Below are 27,750 nucleotides of genomic sequence, written 5' to 3' on the forward strand. Positions count from 1 at the left end.
TCCTGTTTGTGTAGTAGAGAAACTGACAAGTTTCAATGATAATGATGGTTCAACTCAAACATCCGATAAATATATTTCCCGGATGGAACGTGTTCTTCAACTGACACCAGAAAGTGAGTATGAGGGTGAAGGATGTGGAGTCGGAGATTAGCGGTGATGGAGGACTGTTATTTCAGTCTCAAGAAGTTAAGAAAAGGACAAAACCAACCAAGTCTAAACTCAGCATCTATACCAGACGGGCAGCAGGTGGAACCAGAAGAGGGAAAAAGATGGAGGACTCAACACCGAGGCCTCAGTACGAGACAGACTTCCACGATGAAAGCCCTGTCAGCAGTGTGGACATTCCCAACTTGACAAAGGACTTCCTCGGTGTCGGTCCCGTGAAGACGTACAGCAAGGCTAGCGTCAGGCAGCATCAGAAGTCCAGTATGGTAAAACAGTGGATAGAGGAGGCACAGCATACCACAGACAAAGGAGGCTTCTCCCAGAATGATTGTCTGGCTAGTAACCATGGTAACACTGTGTTAAAAAATACAGGGGATTCTGAACCAATGGTGACAAATGTAGACAGTGAATTTGAAAACTTTGGCTTCGAACTTACTGAGAGAGACTCAGCTAGTGGATCAAGACTAAGTGTTTCTAAACATGTTGGGGGGACTCAAGAAGCCAGGCATTCAACACAAGCACCTGCAGCCAACAGGAAGAGGATGTTTAAGGCAAGAGCAACAAAGGAGGCAGAGGTCGTGCCAGCAGGAGCGAAAATGACAGAGTCACATCTGTCATCGTCAGATCCGTACGAGTTTAAAAGCAGTCAGACTTTGCAACCCAAACAGAAAGTTCAGAAGAAGAGAGGAAGAAAAGCAGGGAAAGGTAATAAGAAAGGGAACAAAGGAAGTTTGGCTGATGTCCTGACCTCGGAGGCTAGTGTGGCTGAAGTGCGAGGAGATGTAGAACTGGAACAGACTCAAGTTGACAGGACTACAAAGAAGGGCAGGAAAACGAAACACGTTCATTTTGATGTGAAGAGTCCTGAACAAGAAATGAGCAGCCTCATGGAGAAGATCGGTGACGCTGAAGAACATGATTTTGCATTTTGTACCCAGGATGCTGTGTCCAATATGGCCGGACAGGAAGGAGATGGTGCTCAGCTGGTGGAAGGGTTTGATGATGTGATACATGAAGATATTGAAATGATTGAAGGCACTGATGCGGCAGGGGACAGCTGTGGAAACAGACAAACAGATGGTATCATGTCACAGACGACCAATTTCTCCAACTCCGACACTGAGAAGTCTCAGACAATGTCAATAATACCGCCGACGCCGATGTTGTCCACTGTTATAGGTGAACCAAGTACAAAAGTTCCGCCATCACCTATGGCCAATCATGTACAGGTCAGCCAGGTGACCACTGACCACGGTAATGATGAGGTGCACCTGACAGATTCAGATTCATGTAGACAAATGCCTCTTCCTATCCCTCGCAAGAAATCAACATCTGGTGTGAAGACAAAGATCCAAGCTCTTAACCTGGATGTAGCAGATGTACCATCACTGGCAGAGAACTCCGCACAGTCTCACATTTCACCCACACCCAGTGTGGAGCTTGTCAACCAGCAGGATGAGAATATAGCCAGGCAAGGTGAGAAAACTGTCATATCATCACTTTCTGCTTTCTATGTGTTCCCTTTTTCAAACTGTTCAGTGAAGTTGATGAAGTTAACTGAAATTATAATTTATCACAAAGAAGGCTATAAACACATCTGTTAAATATTATAAGATGAGACTATGGTAATAGCTGAAAGAAGTGCATTGTGATTTTGTAAGTCATTTCTAAGATCTAGTTGATACAACTATCTTGTTTGTTATGTTCGTGAAACCTTATGTACAGTGAGTGAGTGAGTGAGTTTAGTTTAACGCTGTTTTTGCAAAGTTCACCATGTTTCCAAAACTAACACATTGTGCCCATGGGGAATCGAACCGGGGCATGACGGAAATAACCTTTAAAATTGCTAGTGTACCATCTCAAAACTCATTGAACCATAGTGGCACATGTAAAATCACTGTTGCCCTGATAATTTTCCACTATACCAGCTGTTTTCTGTTGTTGATTTTTACATAAAGAACATAATTAACATTGATGAAGTCAACTGGACACCGTAAATAAGTGTGATATACAAATTTGCTTGCACCGACAGAAAAAAACACTGGACTTGGGGCTTTTGGCAAAATTTCGGGCAATGGGCTTATTTAGAACCTTGGAGCCCTGAACCACTCATGACTCTATGCACTGTCATCTATGCCAAATAACCATTTTAAAAATTTGTATCTGATTTAAAATATTTTATCTTCATGGTAATTTCATGATTGTTGTAAGCGGATAAAGTCAACAAATGGCATCTGTGGTTGCTACAGGTCCTCATACCTCAGGTTTGTATACTGACTCTCATTATATTAATCACTGGATTGCCTGGCCGGATTATTTACACACAACAGTCATACAGTGTGAATATTGCATGTGGTGTTAAATAAAAGGGAGAAAGAAAAACGATAATGTACGGTTTGATCAAGATATCTATGGCCCCAGTGACCATGGTGCCGTTCTCTTCAGTTAAGGTTCACATTCCATTCCAATTTCTTAATGCAGTGTAGAGTGTTATGGGGGAGTTATGTCTTTGTCAGACAAGTTAGGAGAACATAGGGAGAGCAATGATGTGTGATAGCAAGGTGTATGATTCACTGAAGCACACATAAAATGCTGTTGACACCAGAGAATTGAAGGATGTGATAGAAAATTTATCCTTGGTCACATTATGATATCTTATTTGATGCATTTTGAAATTGGGATGAGTGAGTGCCAAAGAGGATCATCAAATCCTACCTTGACAAAGGGAAGCAACTCAGCATGCCTCCCTGTGATGCATAATGGTAGACTACATGGTGTGGTCCTAGGGACAGGCTTCACCTTATTGCCCTCACCATGTGACCACCAAGCTGATGGTGTGGGTGAATCCTTGTACTACATGGTGTGGTCCTGGGATAGGCTTTACCTTGCCATTTGAAAATTTAAACCTCAGAATTTTATTCAACTTGGGATGAAAGTTGTTTAACAAATGATCATAGTTTCAGGCTTGACGGTGTGTCCTTGGTTTGTGACCACCAAGCAGATGGGTGGATGAATCCTTGTGAAACATGGTGTGATCAAGTAGGGTTGGTCTAAATTAACCCTCACCATGTGACACCAAGCAGATGGTGTGGGTGAATCCCATTACATGGTGTGGTCCTGGGACAGGCTTACCCCACCATGTTATACAAAACCCATGTGATATAAGCAGATGGCATTTGAAACTATGTACTCATGGTGTGTTAACAACCTTTTTCATAAGTTGAATAAAAATCTAAGATTTAAATGTTCAATTGGCAAGGTAGAATTATGAAGATTCAAGCAATCTTAATTTCACTACATTCGATTTACAGGCTTTTTGCAATTCCTCACCATGTGACCACCAAGCAGATGGTGTGGGTGAATCCTTGTACTACATGGTGTGGTCCTGGGGACAGGCTTCACCTTATTGCCCTCACCATGTGACCACCAAGCAGATGGTGTGGGTGAATCCTTGTACTACATGGTGTGGTCCTGGGGACAGGCTTCACCTTATTGCCCTCACCATGTGACCACCAAGCAGATGGTGTGGGTGAATCCTTGTACTACATGGTGTGGTTTCCACAGTTACAGAACTAGAGCAGGCGGTGGGTTAGCCTAGCGGTTGAAGTGTTTGCTTGTCATGTGGAAGATCTGGGTTTGATTCCCCACATGGGTACAATATGTGAAGCCCATTTCTGGTTTCCTCCACTGTGATATTACTAAAAGCGGCATAAAGCATAAAGATTCCCACTCACTCACTCACTCACTCACACTCACTCACTCACTCACTCACTCACTTTAACCAGTGTTGAGTGACATCAGACTTTCAGTTCATCCCAAATATACTAGCCATGTGCTTGTCTCCGATCACAAGCTTCAGCATACTCAGTCACAACAAGATGTGAATAAAACTGAGTGTATGATTTCTGTAGATGATGACGTTACTCAGGACGATCCGCCATCTTCAGGGAACAGCTCATCCACAGAAGACCTCAACATTTCTCTTGAGAACACCCAGTTGAAGAAGCTGATCTAGGTATGTCTTATAAACAGTCCACTTTCTTCATCTGGTCCATAGACATGAGCTTGACGCCCTGTTTCTCATGGAGTTTCTGTGCTAGTTTGACCAAATCTGGTGGTGATACTCACTGACTTGGTTGGTAGCATGTGTCATATTATATGATATACATGTACCACAATAGTGTTAGAATAATGAATCATTGGATTGTCAGGTCCAGACAGGGTATATAAATTAGCGTTGATTTTGAGTGAATCAGTGAGTTTAGTCTTATGCTGCACTCAGCAATATTCCAGCTATATGGTGGCGGTCTGTAAATAATTGAGTCTGGACCAGACAATCCAGGGATCAACAGCATGAGCATCGATCTACGCAACTGGGATACGATGACATGTGTCAACCCAGTCAGCGAGCCTGACCACCCGATCCCGTTAGTCGCCTGCATGGGTTACTGAAGATCGTCACAGGTGGTTGATTTTGAAGGTTTGTAGAGGGCTTGTTGTATGTTTTGACATACAGTGTTTCCAGGTTGACATATGACTGTAAAACTGTAGAGTGTTGTGTTAAGTAACAGACAACTAAAACACCCTTAAGGTCTACATTTTATGAAAATCAGATCCCAGTATTTACAAAATTAGATCTGTATTATGAAATACACAATGCCATTTTAGAAAGTGGTCAAATGTAACATATGTTATATTTGGGATTACACTTTCTAAAATGGCATTGTGTATTTCATAGCTTGGCCGTGGGGGCCATGCCAATTAACACTTATCAGAGGGGTACACAAAGTCCGCAGTCTAGACTACCAGTTGTCCAACTTCCATTTTTAGTGGAAGCCGCGGTGGCTGAGCGGTCTAGGCGTCTGACTTTGTGTGTTGGCGAATAGGTGCCTGACTCTGAGGGTGTGGGTTCGAATCCCGGATGGGACTCAGCCTAAAAAGTACTAGAATCTGTACTTTACTAAGAAAGTGTAATCCCAAATATAACATATGTTAGATCTGCATTGTTTTTTCATGTACCCCTTACACTATACGTTGTATGTTTCAGACATTCAGCCGGATGAAATCAAGCGGCATCTCTCTCAGATGTCAAACAGTAACTTGTCCTCGGCTGAAGGAAGTACTGCACGTTGTCTAGATGATGGATGCTCTGTGAAAGATGCTAGTGTTGACAAGGCACCTCACCAAGACGGACCATCCTCAACTGCCAGCAAGCAGACTGATACAGAGGACAGACAGTCTGTTGTGATCCAGAATCAAGAATCTTCACAATGTGGACAGTCTGTGGTGAGCCAGAATCAAGAACCTTCACAATGTGGACAGTCTGTGGTGTGCCAGACTCAAGACCCTACACAGTGTGGACAGTCTGTGGTGAGCCAGACTCAAGACCCTTCACAATGTGGACAGTCCTCCGCTGGTAGAGTAAATGACTATGTAGAGGAAGGACAGTCTTTGGCAAATGGCAAGCCAGCTTGTTCTCCAACTGACCAGGGTTCAGAGGACGAGGTAGTGACTATAGCTGTAGATTCTGCTAGCACCACCTGTGATGTTCCACAGACCTCAAAATCTGTGACTGGTCCGGAGAAATTGGGAAGTGCAAACGCAGGGTCTGTGATAACTAAAGATGAAGATAGTTGTAAGGATAGCATTATGGCTGGTGATATTGAGAGGGCTCTTCAGAATGGTAAAAGCCAGAGTGGAGATGTTGTTCCTGAAAGTATTGAAGAAGAGTCAGTGAACTTGATAGAAGATACCGTGGAGACCGGCAGTGAGAGATCCACAAGGTCACTGAGAACTAGAGCAGGGAGAAATCGGGCAGATGGTTTGACCACAAGCAAATCAAGGCCTTCTCGAAGGAGTTCGAGCAGAAATAATGACCCTGTTATTGAAGTATCATGTTCAGATGTGGAGGAGCCTGTAGCTTGTGATGAAACAAACTCTCAGCAGGAGAAACAGAAATCAAGAGATGAAATACAGGGATTCTCTCTTGTACACAGTCAGGCTTCGACAGACCCAGCCTCTGTGCCCTTGGTAAGTGATGAACAGACATTGCCTCCAGATGTGGGTTTCAGTGATGACGAAGAGGCTGCTGATGTTGTGGAGACAGATGGTGGAGCTGCAAAAGCATCTGTGGATGTTCCTGAAACTGTGGCTGAATCCTTGAGTATACTGGAACAGCATGATGAACAGGATGCTGCCTCTGGCAAGTCGCAAGAAGCCTCCACTATAGAAAGTGTCTCCATTCTTATGACTGACACTGATGTCAAAACTTCTAGGACAGGGAACAAGAAAAATCAACATAAGGGTTCAGCTGGACAGGGGATACAACAAAATATGCAAGCTGTTGGTAAAAGAAATAAGTCTCAGAAGAGAAAGCGTAACTGAGAGTGGGGGGGAGGCTTCCACGCTTCCAGAACTGCAGGACACAGCTAAGATACCAAGTACTCCTGAAGTCAGCAGTGCCCCTATTACAATCACACTGGATGATTCAGATGATGAGCCGCTTATCATTCATAGACCAAAGAGGAAGTGTTTCTCTCTTGAGGCAAGTCCTCTGCGAGCTCGAGCCAAAGAATCAAGGACAAAATTAAGCAGGAGAGCAAAGCCATCCGCTAAAAAGTCTCTGGATGTTAAAGGATCTTGTGAAAACATGGATCACGAACCAATGGACACTGGCATGTGTAGCACAACTGAGGGCAGCAGAGATTGCGAAAGACACAATTTGAATACAAATTCTGTCCGTGGTACAATTTCGAAAGCATTTGATATTGTAGCAGAGCAGCAAGATCCACAGTGCGTTAATGATAGTCCTCAGCTTTTGAATACTTTGTCGGACAGCAGCCAGGTCCAAGAATCGATGACAGACATTTTTAACAGAAACACAGAGCAGTCATTGACTGTAGATGATGCATCACAGAACACACTGGTGCCGACCTGCGAGGATGATGAAGTGGACACACCCACACTTTCCCCCAAGCAAACCGCTGTGAAGGAGAAGAGGTCACTCTTATCGGACTCGGATTCAAGTGACTCTGACACTTGCAAGACACCAAGGTCTGTTAAGAAGGGTGTTAAGGCTGCAAGAGGGTTAGCATCATTGAAGAAAAAACAGCCAAGCAAAGAAACTGCCGACAGTCCTATTGTAATTTCCTCATCAAAGTCTTTATCAGGGAAGGTGGCAGAGTTCAGGGATGAAGACGGAGTGACGTCTCAGTCGACCACATCACAGAGATGTCCAACTACAAAGCAGCAACTGTCTCTGACAGATTCTGAATGTGTCGGTCCCACTCCCTCTGACGTACCTCGTGCTGAACAAGAATCCCGGACCAAAACTCAGAAGAAGAAAGATTCTGCAGTGATGAAGAAGCATGTGCTGTCAAGTGACACTGAAGATGATGCATCGGTTGATTCTTCAGATTGTAAACTCTCAGAATCTGCTAGGGAAAGGAATGAACCTAAACAGAGACAGAAAGGAGATTGTGGTTCACAGGTTAGTGTGGCTCTGATTCAGCCAACCACTGATGGTAAGGCTAAATCCAAAAGAAGGACCAAACACGTATTGTCAAGTGATGATGAAGATGAAGCTACAACAGTTGAGTCTTCTAGTTGTGAACACTCAGGAAGGTCCAGGGCAGAAAGGAATGGACGGAAACAAAGTCGCAGAGGTAAAATAAACCTCCCCACAGTTCAGTCCTCTGTTGAGGGTAAGGTTGATGATGACATTGTAGTACTGGATCGACTCAGGTCAGCCCGCAGCCAGGACGGAGGATTCCAGTTCTGATGAAGAGTTTGTGCTCCGGGATGATGATGAAGTGATAAGGAAAGCAGAAATGCCAGAAGGTGATGCGATGTTTGCAGAACTGCCCCAGACAAGCTCTCCTGTCCGTGCCAGTAGCCCCATACAAGCCCTGGAAGATGAGGTTGGTGGTGAATACACAATGGCATTTAGACAGGCATCAAATGTAACATATCTTATATTTGGGATTACGCTTTCTCAGTACAGATTTTATTTCTTATATTAGGTCCCATCCGGGATTCTAACCCACTCTCTCAGGGACGGGCACTTAATCACCAGCACACAAAGTCAGCAATCTAACCCCCTTAACCACCGCAGCTCCCAGAAAAATGGAAGTTGGACAACTGGTAGCCTATATCACAGACTTTGTGTGCCGCTCTGACAAGTATAAATTGGCACTGGCTTCCTGGATGGGACTAACCCTAATAAAGTACCAGTCTGAAAAGAGAATGTGTAATCCCAATATGACAGTGATCTGTGATGTTCAGCCTGCCATATTTGTTTCATATTTAAACTGCATCATTAAAAGAGAACCCCATTACATTGTAAATGTTGTATTCTGGCTTTACTGATGCATTACGATGTCATTGCTTCTTCAATATGGCATTGTTCATGTGTTATTGCTGTATCTTTGCTTCAATAATGGCATTGTTCTATTGCAGCAGCAATGCTGTGTTATTGCTGTGGTAATGCTGTGTTATTGCGTAGGGATGGTGTGTTATTGCTGTAGCTGTGATTATTGCAGTAGCAATGCTGTGTTGTTGCTGTTGGGTAATGTGTTATTGCTGTAGGGATGGTGTGTTATTGCTGTAGCAATGATTATTGCTGTTGTTGCTGTAGTGATGCAATGTGTTATTGCCAGGGATGCTGTGTTATTGCTGTAGTGATGCTGTGTTATTGCTGTAGCGTGTTATGCTGATGTGTGTGCTGGTGTAGTGATGCTGTGTTATTGCTGTAGTGATGCTGTGTAGGGATGCTGCTGTTGTGTAGTGTGCTGTGTTATTGCTGTAGTGATGCTGTGTTATTGCTGTAGTGATGCTGTGTTATTGCTGTAGTGATGCTGTGTTATTGCTGTAGTGATAATGTGTTATTGCTGTAGCAATGCTGTTGTTATTGCTGTAGTGATGCTGTGTTATTGCTGTAGTGATGCTGTGTTATTGCTGTAGTGATGCTGTGTTATTGCTGTAGTGATGCTGTGTTATTGCTGTAGTGATGCTGTGTTATTGCTGTAGTGATGCTGTGTTATTGTGATGCTGTGTTATTGCTGTAGTGATGCTGTGTTATTGCTGTAGTGATGCTGTGTTATTGCTGTAGTGATGCTGTGTTATTGCTGTAGTGATGCTGTGTTATTGCTGTAGTGATGCTGTGTTATTGCTGTAGTGATGCTGTGTTATTGCTGTAGTGATGCTGTGTTATTGCTGCAGTGATGCTGTGTTATTGCTGTAGTGATGCTGTGTTATTGCTGTAGTGATGCTGTGTTATTGCTGTAGTGATGCTGTGTTATTGCTGTAGTGATGCTGTGTTATTGCTGTAGCTGATGCTGTGTTATTGCTGTAGTGATGCTGTGTTATTGCTGTAGTGATGCTGTGTTATTGCTGCAGTGATGCTGTGTAGTGATGCTGTGTTATTGCTGTAGTGATGCTGTGTTATAGTGATGCTGTAGTGATGCTGTGTTATTGCTGTAGTGATGCTGTGTTATTGCTGTAGTGATGCTGTGTTATTGCTGTAGTGATGCTGTGTTATTGCTGTAGTGATGCTGTGTTATTGCTGTAGTGATGCTGTGTTATTGCTGTAGTGATGCTGTGTTATTGCTGTAGTGATGCTGTGTTATTGCTGTAGTGATGCTGTGTTATTGCTGTAGTGATGCTGTGTTATTGCTGTAGTGATGCTGTGTTATTGCTGTAGTGATGCTGTGTTATTGCTGTAGTGATGCTGTGTTATTGCTGTAGTGATGTGTTATTGTGTTATTGCTGTTGTGGAGTGATGCTGTGTTATTGCTGTAGTGATGCTGTGTTATTGCTGTAGTGATGCTGTGTTATTGCTGTAGTGATGCTGTGTTATTGCTGTAGTGATGCTGTGTTATTGCTGTAGTGATGCTGTGTTATTGCTGTAGGGATGCTGTGTTATTGCTGTAGTGATGCTGTGTTATTGCTGTATTGCTGTAGTGATGCTGTGTTATTGCTGTAGTGATGCTGTGTTATTGCTGTAGTGATGCTGTGTTATTGCTGTAGTGATGCTGTGTTATTGCTGTAGTGATGCTGTGTTATTGCTGTAGTGATGCTGTGTTATTGCTGTAGTGATGCTGTGTTATTGCTGTAGTGATGCTGTGTTATTGCTGTAGTGATGCTGTGTTATTGCTGTAGTGATGCTGTGTTATTGCTGTAGTGATGCTGTGTTATTGCTGTAGTGATGCTGTGTTATTGCTGTAGTGATGCTGTGTTATTGCTGTAGTGATGCTGTGTTATTGCTGTAGTGATGCTGTGTTATTGCTGTAGTGATGCTGTGTTATTGCTGTAGTGATGCTGTGTTATTGCTGTAGTGATGCTGTGTTATTGCTGTAGTGATGCTGTGTTATTGCTGTAGTGATGCTGTGTTATTGCTGTAGTGATGCTGTGTTATTGCTGTAGTGATGCTGTGTTATTGCTGTAGTGATGCTGTGTTATTGCTGTAGTGATGCTGTGTTATTGCTGTAGTGATGCTGTGTTATTGCTGTAGTGATGCTGTGTTATTGCTGTAGTGATGCTGTGTTATTGCTGTAGTGATGCTGTGTTATTGCTGTTATTGCTGTAGTGATGCTGTGTTATTGCTGTAGTGATGCTGTGTTATTGCTGTAGTGATGCTGTGTTATTGCTGTAGTGATGCTGTGTTATTGCTGTAGTGATGCTGTGTTATTGTAGTGATGTTAGTGATGCTGTGTTATTGCTGTAGTGATGCTGTGTTATTGCTGTAGTGATGCTGTGTTATTGCTGTAGTGATGCTGTGTTATTGCTGTAGTGATGCTGTGTTATTGCTGTAGTGATGCTGTGTTGTTGCTGTAGTGATGCTGTGTTATTGCTGTAGAGATGCTGTGTTATTGCTGTAGTGATGCTGTGTTATTGCTGTAGAGATGCTGTGTTATTGCTGTAGTGATGCTGTGTTATTGCTGTAGTGATGCTGTTATTGCTGTAGTGATTGTTGTAGTGATGCTGTGTTATTGCTGTAGTGATGCTGTGTTATTGCTGTAGTGATGCTGTGTTATTGCTGTAGTGATGCTGTGTTATTGCTGTAGTGATGCTGTGTTATTGCTGTAGTGATGCTGTGTTATTGCTGTAGTGATGCTGTGTTATTGCTGTAGTGATGCTGTGTTATTGCTGTAGTGATGCTGTGTTATTGCTGTAGTGATGCTGTGTTATTGCTGTAGTGATGCTGTGTTATTGCTGTAGTGATGCTGTGTTATTGCTGTAGTGATGCTGTGTTATTGCTGTAGTGATGCTGTGTTATTGCTGTAGTGATGCTGTGTTATTGCTGTAGTGATGCTGTGTTATTGCTGTTTCGATAATGTGTTATTGCTGTAGTGATGCTGTGTTATTGCTGTAGTGATGCTGTGTTATTGCTGTAGTGATGCTGTGTTATTGCTGTAGTGATGCTGTGTTATTGCTGTAGTGATGCTGTGTTATTGCTGTAGTGATGCTGTGTTATTGCTGTAGTGATGCTGTGTTATTGCTGTAGTGATGCTGTGTTATTGCTGTAGTGATGCTGTGTTATTGCTGTAGTGATGCTGTGTTATTGCTGTAGTGATGCTGTGTTATTGCTGTAGTGATGCTGTGTTATTGCTGTAGTGATGCTGTGTTATTGCTGTAGTGATGCTGTGTTATTGCTGTAGTGATGCTGTGTTATTGCTGTAGTGTTATTGCTGTGTTATTATTGCTGTAGTGATGCTGTGTTATTGCTGTAGTGATGCTGTGTTATTGCTGTAGTGATGCTGTGTTATTGCTGTAGTGATGCTGTGTTATTGCTGTAGTGATGCTGTGTTATTGCTGTAGTGATGCTGTGTTATTGCTGTAGTGATGCTGTGTTATTGCTGTAGTGATGCTGTGTTATTGCTGTAGTGATGCTGTGTTAGTGATGCTGTATTGCTGTAGTGATGCTGTGTTATTGCTGTAGTGATGCTGTGTTATTGCTGTAGTGATGCTGTGTTATTGCTGTAGTGATGCTGTGTTATTGCTGTAGTGATGCTGTGTTATTGCTGTAGTGATGCTGTGTTATTGCTGTAGTGATGCTGTGTTATTGCTGTAGTGATGCTGTGTTATTGCTGTAGTGATGCTGTGTTATTGCTGTAGTGATGCTGTGTTATTGCTGTAGTGATGCTGTGTTATTGCTGTAGTGATGCTGTGTTATTGCTGATGCTGTGTTATTGCTGTAGTGATGCTGTGTTATTGCTGTAGTGATGCTGTGTTATTGCTGTAGTGATGCTGTGTTATTGCTGTAGTGATGCTGTGTTATTGCTGTAGTGATGCTGTGTTATTGCTGTAGTGATGCTATTGTAGTATGCTTGTTATTGTAGTGATGCTGTGTTATTGCTGTAGTGATGCTGTGTTATTGCTGTAGTGATGCTGTGTTATTGCTGTAGTGATGCTGTGTTGTTATTGCTGTGATGCTGTGTTATTGCTGTGATGCTGTGTTATTGCTGTAGTGATGCTGTGTTATTGCTGTAGTGATGCTGTGTTATTGCTGTAGTGATGCTGTGTTATTGCTGTAGTGATGCTGTGTTATTGCTGTAGTGATGCTGTGTTATTGCTGTGAGCTGTGATTGCTGTAGTGAGTGATGCTGTGTTATTGCTGTAGTGATGCTGTGTTATTGCTGTAGTGATGCTGTGTTATTGCTGTAGTGATGCTGTGTTATTGCTGTAGTGATGCTGTGTGCTGCAGTGATGCTGTGTTATTGCTGTAGTGATGCTGTGTTATTGCTGTAGTGATGCTGTGTTATTGTAGTGATGCTGTGTTATTGCTGTAGTGATGCTGTGTTATTGCTGTAGTGATGCTGTGTTATTGCTGCAGTGATGCTGTAGTGATGCTGTGTTATTGTAGTGATGCTGTGTTATTGCTGTAGTGATGCTGTGTTATTGCTGTAGTGATGCTGTGTTATTGCTGTAGTGATGCTGTGTTATTGCTGTAGTGATGCTGTGTTATTGCTGTAGTGATGCTGTGTTATTGCTGTAGTGATGCTGTGTTATTGCTGTAGTGATGCTGTGTTATTGCTGTAGTGATGCTGTGTTATTGCTGTAGTGATGCTGTGTTATTGCTGTAGTGATGCTGTGTTATTGCTGTAGTGATGCTGTGTTATTGCTGTAGTGATGCTGTGTTATTGCTGTAGTGATGCTGTGTTATTGCTGTAGTGATGCTGTGTTATTGCTGTAGTGATGCTGTGTTATTGCTGTAGTGATGCTGTGTTATTGCTGTAGTGATGCTGCTGTGTTATTGCTGTGAGTGATGCTGTGTTATTGCTGTAGTGATGCTGTGTTATTGCTGTAGAGATGCTGTGTTATTGCTGTAGTGATGCTGTGTTATTGCTGTAGTGATGCTGTGTTATTGCTGTAGTGATGCTGTGTTATTGCTGTAGTGATGCTGTGTTATTGCTGTAGTGATGCTGTGTTATTGCTGTAGTGATGCTGTGTTATTGCTGTAGTGATGCTGTGTTATTGCTGTAGTGATGCTGTGTTATTGCTGTAGTGATAATGTGTTGTTGGTTTTTCGATAGTGTGTTATTGCTGTAGTGATGCTGTGTTATTGCTGTAGTAATGCTGTGATATTGCTGTAGTGGTAATGTGTTGTTGCTGTTTCGATAATGTGTTATTGCTGTAGTGATGCTGTGTTATTGCTGTAGTGATGCTGTGTTATTGCTGTAGTGATGCTGTGTTATTGCTGTAGTGGTAATGTGTTATTGCTGTAGTGATGCTGTGTCGTTGTTGTTGTGCTGTAGCGATGCTGTGTTATTGCTGTAGTAATGCTGTGATATTGCTGTAGTGGTAATGTGTTGTTGCTGTTTCGATAATGTGTTATTGCTGTAGTGATGCTGTGTTATTGCTGTAGTGGTAATGTGTTGTTGCTGAAGTGATGCTGTGTTGTTGTTGTAGTAGCGTTGCTGTGTTATTGCTGTAGTAATGCTGTGATATTGCTGTAGTGGTAATGTGTTGTTGCTGTTTCGATAATGTGTTATTGCTGTAGTGATGCTGTGTTATTGCTGTTTCGATAGTGTGTTATTGCTGAAGTGATGCTGTGTTGTTGTTGTAGTAGCGATGCTGTGTTATTGCTGTAGCGGTAACTTATGTTTCAGGTGATTGTGTAAATCAAGATTGTCACTAGGGTTGCCATTTCAAGTTCTTAACCAAATATTATTTTGTGGAGTACATCTTTGTCATTTGTGTGCATCAGAGTGATGAAGCTCCTATTGGAGTGAGGAAATCGTCTCGGCATGCTGTCATCACAGACAGTGACAGCAACGATGATGACGACTATGATACTTGTCACAGTGACCAACAGATGAACTTTACATCGTCCAGTGCCTTCTCCAGTCAGAGTGAAGTCCTCACAACACAGGTGGGCACTTTTGGATGTCTCTCACCCAACAACTCACTCAACGGTTCTCTCAATCATTCATTAAACCAATCACTCAATCATCCCTGGATCATTCACGTAACCATTCACTCACTCATTAAACCACTCTTTCAATCAGTCACTAAATTACTTTCACTCTATCAGTCACTAAACCATTCACTCACTCACTCACTAAACCGCTTCCTAAACCACTCAACAACAACCTATGTCACTCATCCACCATGTTCAACTGACTGACTGAGTTAGGTTTTACGCCGGCTTTAGCAATATTCCAACAACATCACGGCGGGGGACACCGGAAATGGGCTTCACACAATGTACCCATGTGGGGATTCGAACCCGGGTCTTCGGCGCAGACGAAATAGCGCTTTAACCACTAGGCTATCCCACCGACCCCCACTATGTTCAAACATGTGACAGTTGGACTTAGTGGTTGCTGTTAATCCTCCTCATCCTCCTCCTCCTCCGGACTCCCAGCAGTGTCAGGGGTTATCGCTATGAGACAACACAAATATGCATGGTATAGGAAAGGAGCTATTTGCCTACTGGATGTCATCTGCCACTGTCATCTACTGGCCCCAGATATATCTGGCATTGAACAACATACAGTCACACAGAGTGATTTGAATTTGTTTCAAAGAGATTAAAGTAAATACTTTCCTGAAACCAATTTTTTCTTTATCATATTTTCAGCAACAAGGAAAACTTGAAAAAGACCTTGAGAACATGAGAGAGGAGATTAAACGTCTTGAAGCCATGAAAGATGTCGCTGAGAGAGAAGACGAAGATGGGACCATGGTAGAGGTTGCGGAGGACGCAGACGTGGGCGACATTGTTGAGGGTGAGGATGCAATATTTAACGATCAGTATATGAAGCTGAGCTTCAGATAAGCTGCATATTTGAGTAAAAGGTCAGTCTCTGCAAAATGAATCTCCGTAAGTAGTGGTGTTCCGATGATCGATTATAATCGAAAATTGATTGGTTACCCTTTTCCAACTGGCAGTCACCGATAATTATAACTTTTATCCGCATTATTCACAGAATTCACAATCATATTGCATGTGTATTTCACCTCATTCCATGTGTGAACAACTTCCGCTTACCATGTTCATTAGGGTAAGGTTTTCATTTCCGCTCCAACTGCGATAGCACCAATTTCAGATTATTCTCATCAATCACGAACTGATCACTGCCTCGTCATCCATGTAGGCCCTAGTTGACGGTAACATCGGTGAAAACGTGTGTGAAATGGCATGCTTATTTCACCTCATTCCATGAGCTCAACTTTCGCTTGAGGGTCCGTATAACCTTAGTATTGGTTATACATTTTTTACATTTATAGAGCAAAATTTATAAGTAAATTTACACAATGCTAGGATATATTTCTCTTGGTAAAATTTCTATTTCCAGCTTTACACACGAGACAAATACACACGGTAATCTTAATCCCTGCATATAATACAATGCCTAGCAAAACAAATTCGAACTGAAAAGGTAAATAATTTTGTCTAGTGATGTTTAATTGCAAATTTGACGTCTTTACTGACAAAGTCGTCTTCTCTTGTCAGCTTGTTCATGCGAAGCGATAACATGTTGTTTTCTTACCCTCTGAAAAAAAGTTTGACTGAAATGTAACCCATAGATAAGCTGACCCCCTTCTACAGACTGCTATTTTGGTCCTCAAAATTCGACTTATCTACGATAATATACGGTACATTAGTGTAAAAAGTGGATCAAAATTTTGAAAAAATTGTGAGGATTTGTTGTGATTGTGTAAAATCTGCAAAAGAGTGAACTGAACAGTCATCTTTTCTATATCTTGGTAGTCTGTCAGTATTTATTTTTGTACACATATTTTTGTTGATCAATGTAGACTTGGGTTGCTTGTGATTTTGTACAATCTTGCCTCAAATGACAATTAAAACTTATGAAAAATATAAATTTTTCGTTATCCTGACTCATGATTATTGCTTATCTCCCTTCTCCTTTGACGGTCAAGTGGAAACCTTGAATCCTATTCAAATTCACTGAAGCGTCCGTACAATCACTCACCCTGAGTTACCTCCCTTATTGAGAGAATTCATCGGAGACTTATCGTATTATAGATGAGGATCTTGAGACATTAACTATACCACCTATTAAACCTATATCACAGGTTTCATCAAACCTCAAGTTAGCATTCGCAAATGCTACCAGACATCAAGGTCAACATACACCATCATTTAATGCAAGGAAATTTCCACTACATAACATGGAACAATTCTTCAGGGCACCAGAGATTGACTATGATTATTATCTCATCAATAAATCTAAATCACACAACTACAAAGTAGAAGACAGGAAGCTGGCCAACTTAGACAAGGCGTACATTCTTTGGACTAGCCAGATCTAGAGCCATAAATGAGGCTCTAATCAACAACTTCCAGAATCCGACAACAGAAACAGAAAGGATCAGGATTCTTTTTTATATATTCCTCCTTGGGGTACTTATAAGCGGTCCATTCAAGAAGGTTTCTTTTCCTAGCGCAAAATCATGAGTGTGTCAGGACATTTAAATGCTTATAAGTACCCCAAGGAGGAATATATTCAAAGAATCTGAAACCTCTACAGGTTAGTTCGAATTTATGTCTGATCATTTGGCATCAACATCCGCCGGACTAACACTACTTCATCGTCAAGGATTACTCGCATCTTGCAATTGGCCAGATTTTCATATTAAGGCGCTTCTACGACAACCATGGGCTGCGTCCACTTTATTTGATGGAAGTATAAGATCGACATCACGGGAAGTATGTCAGGACAATAGAGATCAGATGCTCATCAGATCTATGCAGACGATGAATAACATGTATCGACAATCGCCACGAAGAGGACAATTTCGTTCAAAGTTTCCAGGCATACAAAAGGCCAGAGAAAAGACTGACTGACTGACTGAGTTTGGTTTAACGCCGCTTTTAGCAATATTCCAGCAACATCACGGCGGGGAACACCAGAAATGGGCTTCACACAATGTACCCATGTGGGGATTCGAACCCGGGTCTTTGGCATGACGAGCCAATGCTTTAACCACTAGGCTACCCCACCGCCCCCAGAGAAAAGAGAGCTACCGGAGCTCGAGGAGGCAAAACAACTAATTTTCGTCGTCCATATGACAACTCCAGAGGACGATCCGGGAGAGGTCGCTCATCAGGATCCTCCCGTTTAACACGTCAATGAAAATCAGCTTCAGAACCGACTGGATCGTCCCTCCTCCAGCGGTTCCAGTGAAGCCCACATCAGTGGGGGATGTCTAGGTCTGTACTGGAATAATTCGGAAGTACTACAAGACAACTTTGTGGTACAAGTGTTACGCGAAGGCTACAGAATTCAACTCATGGTTTGACCACCTCTCACCATTATACCACAAATACATCATTATTCAAACCAACAATGCATCAAGCTATCAGACGCCATCAATTCACTACTGACAAAGAATGCAGTAGAGATTACAGAAGAAAACAGTCTCACACCAGGATTTTATTCCCCGATATTTCTAGTACCCAAAAAGAACTCCACAGAGAAATTGCGTCTCATGTACAATATGAAACAATTCAACTGAGACTTTCTACTGAAGTTCAAGATGCTTCATCTACCTCAACTGAGACACTTAATAAGACCCAACGACTATCTAGCCAGCATAGATTTACAGGATGCGTACCTACACATCCCCATACATCCAGAATCAAGGAAATACCTACGATTCCTATATCAAGGGAAGCACTATCAATGGAAAGTACTCCCCTTTGGAATTTCGTCAGCCCCATGGCTATTTACATGTGTCACCAAACCAATTGTGGCGTTTCTACATCAGAGAGAGGTTCGCAATGCCTTCTATCTGGACGACGGCATTCAGGCACATCAGTCAGCAAATCAACTCAAACATCAGTTAGAATTGACAATTCAACTACTAACTCAACTAGGATGGTTAGTCAACAGGAGAAAATCAGAACTATGTCCGTCACAGGAATTACAATTCCTGGGAATCAAGTTTCTCACCAGAGAAAATCGAATTGTACTCCCACAGGAACGATGGGAGAATATACAGAAATGTCTACACACCGCCTTGAACGAACCTCTTCTGATAAGAGAGATTATTGGGCCTCCTAACGTCAGCTCGATCCCTAACTCGCAGAGGAAGGTTACAACTACGTCCAATTCAGTGGTTCTTAACACCACATCTGGAAAATCTACAACCCATAAGCATTCCTCAACACTTGAAGGAATACTTAATGTGGTGGACAAACAAGTTGAACGTATCCAACGAAACTTATTTGAAAGAGCCGGTATACAGACTACATCTGTATGTAGACGCATCCCTACAAGGATGGGGAGTGTACTTCAACGACAAAGTCGCCTCAGGAGTTTGGTCACCAATCGAAAAGAAATTACACATAAATCAACTAGAACTCAAGGCAGTTATAGAGGCAATTCAACATTGGGTGCATGTACTCAGGAATCAAGTTCTCATGATACACACAGACAACTTAACAGTAGCGTTTTATATAAACCTACAAGGATCAACAAAGTCAGCGCCTCTACTAAGACTAACATATCAACTATTCAATGTAGTAGACAACCTCAAACTGTGGATAAGAGCTTGTCACATTCCGGGATCAAAAAACCTCCTAGCAGACGCCTTATCCAGACCAATGAGACCATCACCTACGGAATGGAAATTACACCCGGAAGCATTTCTACTGATAACAAGAGAACACGGTTGCCCTCTCATAGACCTCTTTGCAACACAATTCAATAATCAGATTGTAAAGTTTGTCTCGCTGGTACCAGATCCACAAGCATGGGCGACAGACGCCCTCACAATATCATGGGAAGGTCTAAATGCGTACGCGATTCCTCCACCGATACTACTACCACAAGTTCTACACAAGATTGCTCAGACCAAAATCCTACAACCAAAATCCTACAACTGATTTTGGTCGCTGCCTTACTGGCCAGCGAGAACATGGTTTCCAGACTTAATAAGCTTATTAGGGGAGCCAATACTAAAATTTCCAGATTGGCCAAACCTACTGATTCATCCTCACACAAAACAACTGCACGGCAATGCAACAACTCTCAGACTACACGTATGGAGCGTATCACTCACTGTTCGAAGAAAAGAGGTTATTCCACGACAGCTGCTAAGGCAGTTACACTGGCTTTAAGACATACAACCCGTAATCTGTATGATGATAAATGGAGGAATTTTGATCAATTTGCTACAAGCAAACGATTCATGGCAGCAGAAGCAACACATCCGCAAGTAGCAGAATATCTCTGCCATCTCAGATCAACCCAACATTTGAAAGGATCAACACTTTAACATACTTAGCAGCAATCAGTTCGGTGATTACCATGAACTCGAGTTAAACTCACCAAAGTTCCTGAACTAGTAGCATTATTGAGATCGCTTTTAAACTAGAGGATCAACAACAGAAAATTTAGAGTTTAAGCGCCTCTTCATCCCATTATCAACTGCTACATCGATTGAGGTCTCACGAACCACAATATCCTTTTGGATTAGAGCAGTTATTTTGAGAGCCTACAAAACAGCAGGATTACCGCTGCCTACAGCATGCAATCCACACAAAATAAGAGCATTAGCATCAACACTCGCACTACATGGGAATTGCTCGTTATTATCAATGATAGAAGGCTGTTTTTTGAGGTCTCACAGTGTTTGCTAATCACTATCTACCAGATATTGCGAGGATCTATCAGGCATTCACCAGTTCGGACCACATATATTGAGAGGATCTATCAGGCATTCACCAGTTCGGACCACATATAGTGGCTCAACAACTCACAAATCCAACCAGACATTGAGAACTCACCCAAATCACGCTGACTTGTAGACGCTAGGCAACTGTCCCATTGCCGCCAGGTGAGAGTCCATGTCCACCTGACTTACTTGAGAAGTCAGAACATGAGTGATATAAACCTTGTTAAGTAATAGTCCTTACTTAACGTACGGGTTGCGATTCCAGTTTCGGTAATAGTCCTTACCTTATGGATCGTTTGGAATATCTAACATACTAGATTATCTAAAACCACGGAAATCTATGAGATTTACTTCTCTTAATTAATTAAAAGTAGGTGGTCCCCCTATATGACGAATTCACAAGGGAAGGTAACAACGGGATTTTACAGCGGGTAAGTGTTTGGACTATATATAGACAGCGGCTGACCACCACTTATTCCGTCAGATTTCATAAGTAATAATCATGAGTCAGGATAAGGAAAAATATGTCATTTTTATGATAAAATTATTATTTTTATACTTATCCTGACACATGAGGTAAGCCCTCCCGACCGTCCCCACTCTCAGCATTACGGTTCTTCACTGTAAGTCGCAATGCGGGCATATTATGGAGAGAGTGATAAGAGCTAGTCTCAGGTCACGTAGGACCGGTTTTGGTGGGAATAAGGGAGGTGAGTGATTGTACGGACGCTTCAGTGAATTTGAATAGGATTCAAGGTTTCCACTTGACCGTCGAAGGAGAAGGGAGATAAGCAATAATCAGGAGTCAGGATAAGTATAAAAATAATCATTTTATCATAAAAATTACATTATTCAGTAGTTTTTAAGTTCTTGTAGATGCACCCCCAAGTCACATTTTTCACAGAAACCAACCACAAAAGCTGACATATTTTATTTAATGCTCACTATTATCACATAATTAAACAAATTATTCAAGTTCAAATGTTTACCTGGGAATTGCACAAGTTGTAAACAATATTTAATTCTTAATCAACCGATTGTACAATCGATGATTGATCGGATGGGACAATCCAATTGCAACTGATTATCGATTATGAAATTTCATCCGATTCCCACCACTATGTAAGCCAGATCAGTTTCAGCTGAAGTGTACAGATATTCAGACCAAATGCCAGGGTATTATAATAACACTGTAGCCCTGTAGCCCCCATGTTACTTTTTGAACATGCATGTATCTGTAAGTATATCTTCTTATAAACTGAATGCAAGCATTACATGTGCATGAGTTCCTCTTTAGCAAATAATGCAAAGATATGTAACCATGGTAACATCTTGCTGATTGTAACTATGGGAGCACACAAAAGCATGACATTTTGCAGAATTTGCCTGAAACATCAGAACTAGTTTAATAAATGTCCACTCATTAGTTACAATATAATAACAATCATTCATTTATATAGCACCCAGTATCCATCTGACTAGTGACCGCCTCCGTGGTGTAGTGGTTAGAGCGTCCGCCCGGAGAGCAGAAGGTCACGGGTTCGATCCCCGACTGCGTCATACCAAAAGACGTTAAAATATGGTACTTGTTGGTCCCTGCCTGGCACTCGGCATTAATGGGCACAACAGGGACTGGTCGGCTTGGAGTCAGTATACTGTGTCTGAGTGGGGTATTCATGCTTCACTGCGGCATGGTATCTCAGTGGGATAGCACTATAAAACCAGCTTCAGTCTGGGCTAGTACAAGCAGCCGCACCTACACATACACATGCATGCACGTCGTCATATGAGCGAAATATTCTCAAGTACGACATTAAACCCAATTTCACCTCACCTCACCTCACCTCTGACTAGTTGCTCAAGGGACGCTGTAATCAGAATCTGATTAATATTACCTCGGATAACCTAAGCTGCCTGTGACGCGCTGGAAGCAAGGGACGCTGTAATCAGAATCTGATTAATATTACCTCGGATAACCTAAGCTGCCTGTGAGGCGTTGGAAGGTTATAGCCACATGACTTCTCTCACCGGGTACCCATTTTCTGCTGGGTGAACAGAGGCAATTTTGAACAAACTCGCTTGTCTGAGGTGAGACCACATGTATCATATGTGCTTCGTTGTGGGGCACGACTGAAGTCCTAGAAACTCACAGGAGTCAAGCTGCCAAACACGTTCACCCATCCAAGGACTCTCCGCACTCGATGTTGCTTAACTTCAACTGGTTCATGACCTGAGCTCTACGCATAATACCCAGACAGCCTCTAACATGTCTGTAAGATCACTTGCTGGAGTGTCTACTGCTGTCTTAGAGATGAAGTATAGCACAGTTGGTGTTACACAAGTCTACAAACAAGTGTTCCATTCAGTAAAACTTTTCTTTTGATCTGTACTACAAATCTGAATTTAGTAAACTGCAAGATGGCAACTCCTAATGTCATTCCAGCATCCAACAAGACAAAAGATGGGTACGACTCAAGCGATGACAGCAACTTGAGCCATGACGACCTGTTCCTCAGCCCCAGGTCGCCCTCTCCTCCACCTGACTTCGACACACTACCTAAGGCGCGGAAGTCAGCTGAAATCGTCAAAGCCTTTGAGATAATTGAGAAAATCAAATCCCCAACCCAGGCCAATTGTGCCAGTAGTCGGTCAGTTCTTAGTCCCCTTCAGACCAGCAACATGGGGAACCCTCGGTCGGAGAAGATTGTCCTCATCACAAGCGGACTTAGTAGAGAGCAGGCGGTGAGATAGCTACCTTCATCATCAGATCTTTGTGATACAAACCAGGGCCTAGATTTCCGAATCTCTCTTAGCGCTAAGATAGTCGTAAGTGCCATACATTAACATTAACTTACGACTATCTTAGCGCTATGAGAGATTCGCGAAAATCTAGGCCCAGGACCACATTTTGATGATCGTAAGCCTGTGTTAAGGTTGGGAGTTATATCACCATAATGAGTGAGTATGATTTTATGCTGCTTTTAACAATACTCCAGCAATATCACGGTGGGGACACCAGAAATAGGCTTCACACATTGTACCCATGATTGGAATCAAACCCGGTTCTTCGGTGTGACGAGTGGACGCTTTATGCACAAGGCTACCTCACTGCCGACCCACCATAGTGTTAAATTTGCTTTGTAGCAGTGGATTCTGTTTTCCATTTGATATCACAAATCAGATAAATGATTTCTATTTAAATATCCTGGCTATAATATTAGCAAACTGTTGGATGTAATGTATGCCAGACCCTGTGAAATAATCTACAAGTTATTGACGTGAAGAAAGCATTTGAAATGTAGGCTGAGGGTGATGACTGTTGGACATCGTGATTGATGTTTTCAGATGTCTGTCCAAGAGTTCACTAAGGTTACCGGCAGTGTGTTCTTCCCAAAGTTCAACAAGACTGTCACCCACATTGTTGTCAAGAAAGGTAAGAAAGGAAAATTATGTCAGATTATGTTGTGGCTCATGCGTCAGTGTGCATTCTGTGGCTTTGTTAGTTATGATGGTGTTACTATGCCTGCAGCATCTCGACAAATGCCTTTCAGAGTTGATGTTCAGTATATAAGAAAACAATTGCTGCCTTTTTAGGGAATATTTTAGGACATTTTGTGTAAGTGTTGTGAGGAATACATTGAGGACAAATTTAGTTTTGCTTTTAGCAATATTCCAGCAATATCATGGCAGGGGACACCAGAAATGGGCTTCCTGCATTGTACGTATGTGGGGTATCGAACCCGGTTCGTCGCTGTGACGAACGAAGACTTTAAGCACCAGGCTACCTCACCTCCCCCATAATATTTGAGCGACAAATTGCCTTGTCTGTGGAGGTAGGTCTCTCCCACTCTTACAGTGACTCCATTTCGTGTATCCCCACATGGGTACAATGTGTGAAGCCCATTTGTGGTGCCCCCTGCCGTGATGTTAATGGAATATTGCTAAAAGCGGCGTAAAACCAAACTCAGTCAGTCAGTCAGTCAGTCCATGACGTGTTGCAGCTGCAGGCGAGGCTCGACCTGTTTGTGACCGGACGCTCAAGTACTTCCAGGGGATTGTGGGCAAGTGCTGGGTGGTGTCCTTCGACTGGGTGAGGGACTCGCTACTCGCCAACAAGCCACTCCCAGAGGTATGTTACAAATATGGTCATGGTTTTGAGTCACAGATTTACCCTTTGTGGAATTTGACAGTTGATATAAACTCTTTGCATGCCCGTGGTGTTTCGATTAATTGAAATAATCGAAGATTGGTCGCTGTAACCAAATGACCAAGCAAACAGTAACATTTTCTCATGAAGAAACACAAACGATTTTGGAACTACTGTTTTTGTTTGAAACACTTGATGATGGAACATATCTTACAAGCTCTCAGGGCCTGAAAACGTGTTTAATTCTTAGCAAACTCACTTAACTAACTGAAAAGTCATGGCTGAATATTTCTTGAAGACTCCAGGAAGTTTATGGTCATGATATATTAGTCATCACTTTAAAGTAGCAAGTTGCATCATGTGAAATTTGCAAATGGAATTTTCGCAGTTTCTAAATACAACAAAAAACAACAGAGAACCATGTTATACTTATCAGCCATAACAACATGGATAGGAAAATATGAAAAATGACACGGAACATTTTTTTCGATGATTGCTCGATGGTAATGAACCAATCATCAATTGTGAGATTTCAACCAATTCCCAACACTAGTGCATGCCATGAAAGTTATGCATGTTTTAAGTGTGGTATTCGTGGAACTGATAATAAAGTGCCAGTTTGGTTTTGATGATGCTATCAAAAGTTTGCCTGTTTTAAGGACAAGTACGAGATTGTTGGTGACACAGTTATTGTGGAGGACCACCATGGCCCCAAAAGGTCAAGGACATCGCACAAGAAGCTGTTTTCTGGGTTCACGCTCACATGTATCGGAGTCAGCGATGAAATGACTAAAGGTAGCTTGTGTGGAGGCACTTCGATTGTTAGCGTGATGGTTCCTCAAACTGTCCATGCAAGAACATTGTTTAAGTGATATAGTTTTCTTGTAAGATCAATTATTTTCTTGTGATATCAGTACTAATCTACAGTGTTCCAGTACTGATTCAGCATTGCAGGGGTGGAAATAACTTTAAAATTGCTAGTGTACTCCGGAACAGTGGCACATGTAAAATCACTTGCCCTGATAATTTTTCCAGTATGCCGGCCATTTTCTTGTTGATTTTTTAAAATAAACAACATAATTAACATTGGAAAGTCAACTGGACACCGGTACAGTGTGATATACAAATTTGATGCCCAACAGAAAAAAACACTGGACTCGGACGCCGGGCAATGGGTTATTTCCACCCCTACATTGTGAAAAATATATTAAAATTGAAAATATACCAAACTTGACACTGCCAGAAAATAATTGAAATAATGAGAAAATAATAAAAATGATCCGAGAAAACTTGTTATTTGGGGAGGGGCATAGGGCAAGGAGTAATTACTGGAAATGGCTGACGTCAAGTTTTAAAAGTAGTACTTGTAAGATTGCTTCTGTTACCAGTGATTTGTCTGTATATGTCACTCTGGTCTGACAGCGTGTATCTTGTGCTTCAGAGGACATGAGCTTGCTGCTGCAACAGGGCGGGGCCACGCTGGCCGATGACCCCTGGGAGCTGGGCAAGATGGCGGCTGCCATCCCCATGATCATCCGATGCCTAGATACAGAGGAGGAGGCACCCACCAAATCGGAGGTGGAACACTTTAACTGTAAGTCTTTCTCCAAGGTTCCATTGCATTCACTGTTGTTGCCAAACTTTATCGATTTGCTGTATGATGACCTCAAGACTTCAGAGTACAAAATGGCTCTAGTCCTAAATGGTGGGAATTTAGGAAACACCATATTGTCAAGTTTGAGGGGTTCCTCATTAATAGGCATCTCCAGCAAAATGTATGTGAGGTGAGAAATATGTTGATTTGGCAGTCAGATGTGGTTTCTTTGAACCATGTAGGTCATCGTACCAGAGCTCAGTTAATCGTGTGTGTTACAGGATCAATAATGAACAGGTTGTTGTCACATTGGTTGTCATATCAGTTGTCACATGATGATCAGTTCTGACAAACTGTGTTGTCTTGTTACAGGCTTCTACAAACACAACCGGTTGATCACCGTGTCCAGAGAGTGGGTCCTTGACAGCATCAGCACCTGGAGACTCCAGCCCCTGGACGACTACATCCTCAACAGCATCAAAAACATCGTCCTGCCTTTCTGATAGCTGAAATCTTCATTCATCATCAACAGCATCAAAAACATCATCCTGCCTTTCTGACAGATGAAATCTTCATCATCAACAGCATCAAAAACATCGTCCTTCCTTTCTGGTAACCGACTATCCTTACATCTTCAAATATGTTGATACTAAAGTAGTTTTGTTTCACCCTCACGTGATATTTTAGACGTACAACATACAGAAGAGCTGTTGGCATCTTGTGCAGATATGAGTAGATATGGACTTGTAAATACTTGGATATAGATTTATATGTGCTTGTCTTTGCTTGAATATATGCATAGATATTAGTTGTTACATGATCAGCTGATGTTTAACCAGATACGTACAAGACAATCAGTCGTTTTTCACAGCTTCTGTTTATTTTTTCTGGTGAAATGACCCAAAGCTGTTATTTTTAAAGCTACCATAAAAAATGTCCGGAAATGTAAGAGGAACTATGTTTATGGATAGGAATAATAATTAATAAAATAATGTTAGTTTTTGTTAAAAGTTGTTCAAAGAGTTTCAGAGACCAATGTTCATGTGGGTGGGTGGGTGTATGTGGGCAGGTGGGTGGATGTTGCCTCAGATCTCGCCAGTAATGGGATGTAAGCATTTGTCATATGAAAAGTATTTCAGCTGCATGTGGGTTGATAATTCAGTGATTTGCAAGATGATGGGTGCTTTTACTGTAAGTACAGTAATCTTGAATCAATGTTTCAAAGAAAGCATTTGTATCAAAACGTATGTGTGAGATGTGTCAGTGAATAGGTTTTGAACAAAGCTTAGGTTGTTTTCTGTTCATCGTGTGCAATGTTTTATGCTTGTTTTGTTAAGTTTTAGTATGTTGCTTTAGCCAAATTCATAGAATTATGTATTTACTTCAAATTAATATAAGTCAGGTAGTTTCGTAGTTCTTGTTTCTTATATTCAGTCCATGTAGATCTGGTCAAGCCAACATAGATAGTTCTAGTGGACCGTGGTCATAATCATCAGTCCCGAGAAAACACTCTTCTTCACTTTTGTTTTCTTGTTTTGGTTTGCCAATGTCTTTTTTTTGTGTTAAGATTTATATACCACCCTAAAAATAATACAGTCAAATCCCGATGAGTCGAATGCCGGTGTCTCCAATATTATGCATAACTCGAAGTACCTGTCGGTCCCGACCATTCCCTGTTATAGTTGTCATCATT

General features: G+C 41.9%; 3 protein-coding genes across 4 annotated transcripts; all 3 read left to right on the top strand.

The window, feature by feature from the left end:
* LOC124254345 lies at nucleotides 1–5,293 on the top strand. The gene is made up of 3 exons (XM_046688263.1): nucleotides 1–1,641; nucleotides 4,077–4,180; nucleotides 5,213–5,293. Exons 1-2 carry the CDS (start codon nucleotides 120–122, stop codon nucleotides 4,178–4,180), a joined length of 1,626 nt encoding a protein of 541 aa, XP_046544219.1. The 5' UTR covers nucleotides 1–119; the 3' UTR covers nucleotides 5,213–5,293.
* On the top strand, nucleotides 4,183–7,945 carry LOC124254332 (dentin sialophosphoprotein-like). The gene is made up of 3 exons (XM_046688254.1): nucleotides 4,183–4,282; nucleotides 5,213–6,367; nucleotides 6,441–7,945. Exons 1-3 carry the CDS (start codon nucleotides 4,183–4,185, stop codon nucleotides 7,943–7,945), a joined length of 2,760 nt encoding a protein of 919 aa, XP_046544210.1.
* Nucleotides 7,823–27,750, top strand: LOC124254346 (breast cancer type 1 susceptibility protein homolog). Of its 2 annotated transcripts, none has more exons than XM_046688265.1 (9): nucleotides 7,823–8,084; nucleotides 14,372–14,536; nucleotides 15,248–15,395; nucleotides 22,724–23,058; nucleotides 23,662–23,749; nucleotides 24,318–24,445; nucleotides 25,123–25,258; nucleotides 25,905–26,057; nucleotides 26,430–27,750. In XM_046688265.1, exons 1-9 carry the CDS (start codon nucleotides 7,995–7,997, stop codon nucleotides 26,558–26,560), a joined length of 1,374 nt encoding a protein of 457 aa, XP_046544221.1. In that variant the 5' UTR covers nucleotides 7,823–7,994; the 3' UTR covers nucleotides 26,561–27,750. The 2 variants fall into 2 exon arrangements, with proteins under 2 accessions (XP_046544221.1, XP_046544222.1); XM_046688266.1 differs by having other exon boundaries at nucleotides 22,760–23,058.

Source organism: Haliotis rubra, unplaced genomic scaffold (assembly GCF_003918875.1).
Source record: "Haliotis rubra isolate DU_JTF1 unplaced genomic scaffold, ASM391887v1 Scf570, whole genome shotgun sequence".
In the NCBI taxonomy this organism is placed as follows: domain Eukaryota; kingdom Metazoa; phylum Mollusca; class Gastropoda; order Lepetellida; family Haliotidae; genus Haliotis; species Haliotis rubra.

Coding starts and splice junctions, on each gene's coding strand:
- LOC124254345 (XM_046688263.1), top strand. CDS start 120: ATGAGGGTGAAGGATGTGGAGTCGGAGATTAGCGGTGATGGAGGACTG. Junction 1,642..4,076: donor TGAGAATATAGCCAGGCAAG/GTGAGAAAACTG, acceptor TGATTTCTGTAG/ATGATGACGTTACTCAGGAC.
- LOC124254332 (XM_046688254.1), top strand. CDS start 4,183: ATGTCTTATAAACAGTCCACTTTCTTCATCTGGTCCATAGACATGAGC. Junction 4,283..5,212: donor TAGTTTGACCAAATCTGGTG/GTGATACTCACT, acceptor TGTATGTTTCAG/ACATTCAGCCGGATGAAATC. Junction 6,368..6,440: donor TGAACAGGATGCTGCCTCTG/GCAAGTCGCAAG, acceptor CAAAACTTCTAG/GACAGGGAACAAGAAAAATC.
- LOC124254346 (XM_046688265.1), top strand. CDS start 7,995: ATGCCAGAAGGTGATGCGATGTTTGCAGAACTGCCCCAGACAAGCTCT. Junction 15,396..22,723: donor CGTGGGCGACATTGTTGAGG/GTGAGGATGCAA, acceptor ATCTGAATTTAG/TAAACTGCAAGATGGCAACT. Junction 25,259..25,904: donor CAGCGATGAAATGACTAAAG/GTAGCTTGTGTG, acceptor CTTGTGCTTCAG/AGGACATGAGCTTGCTGCTG.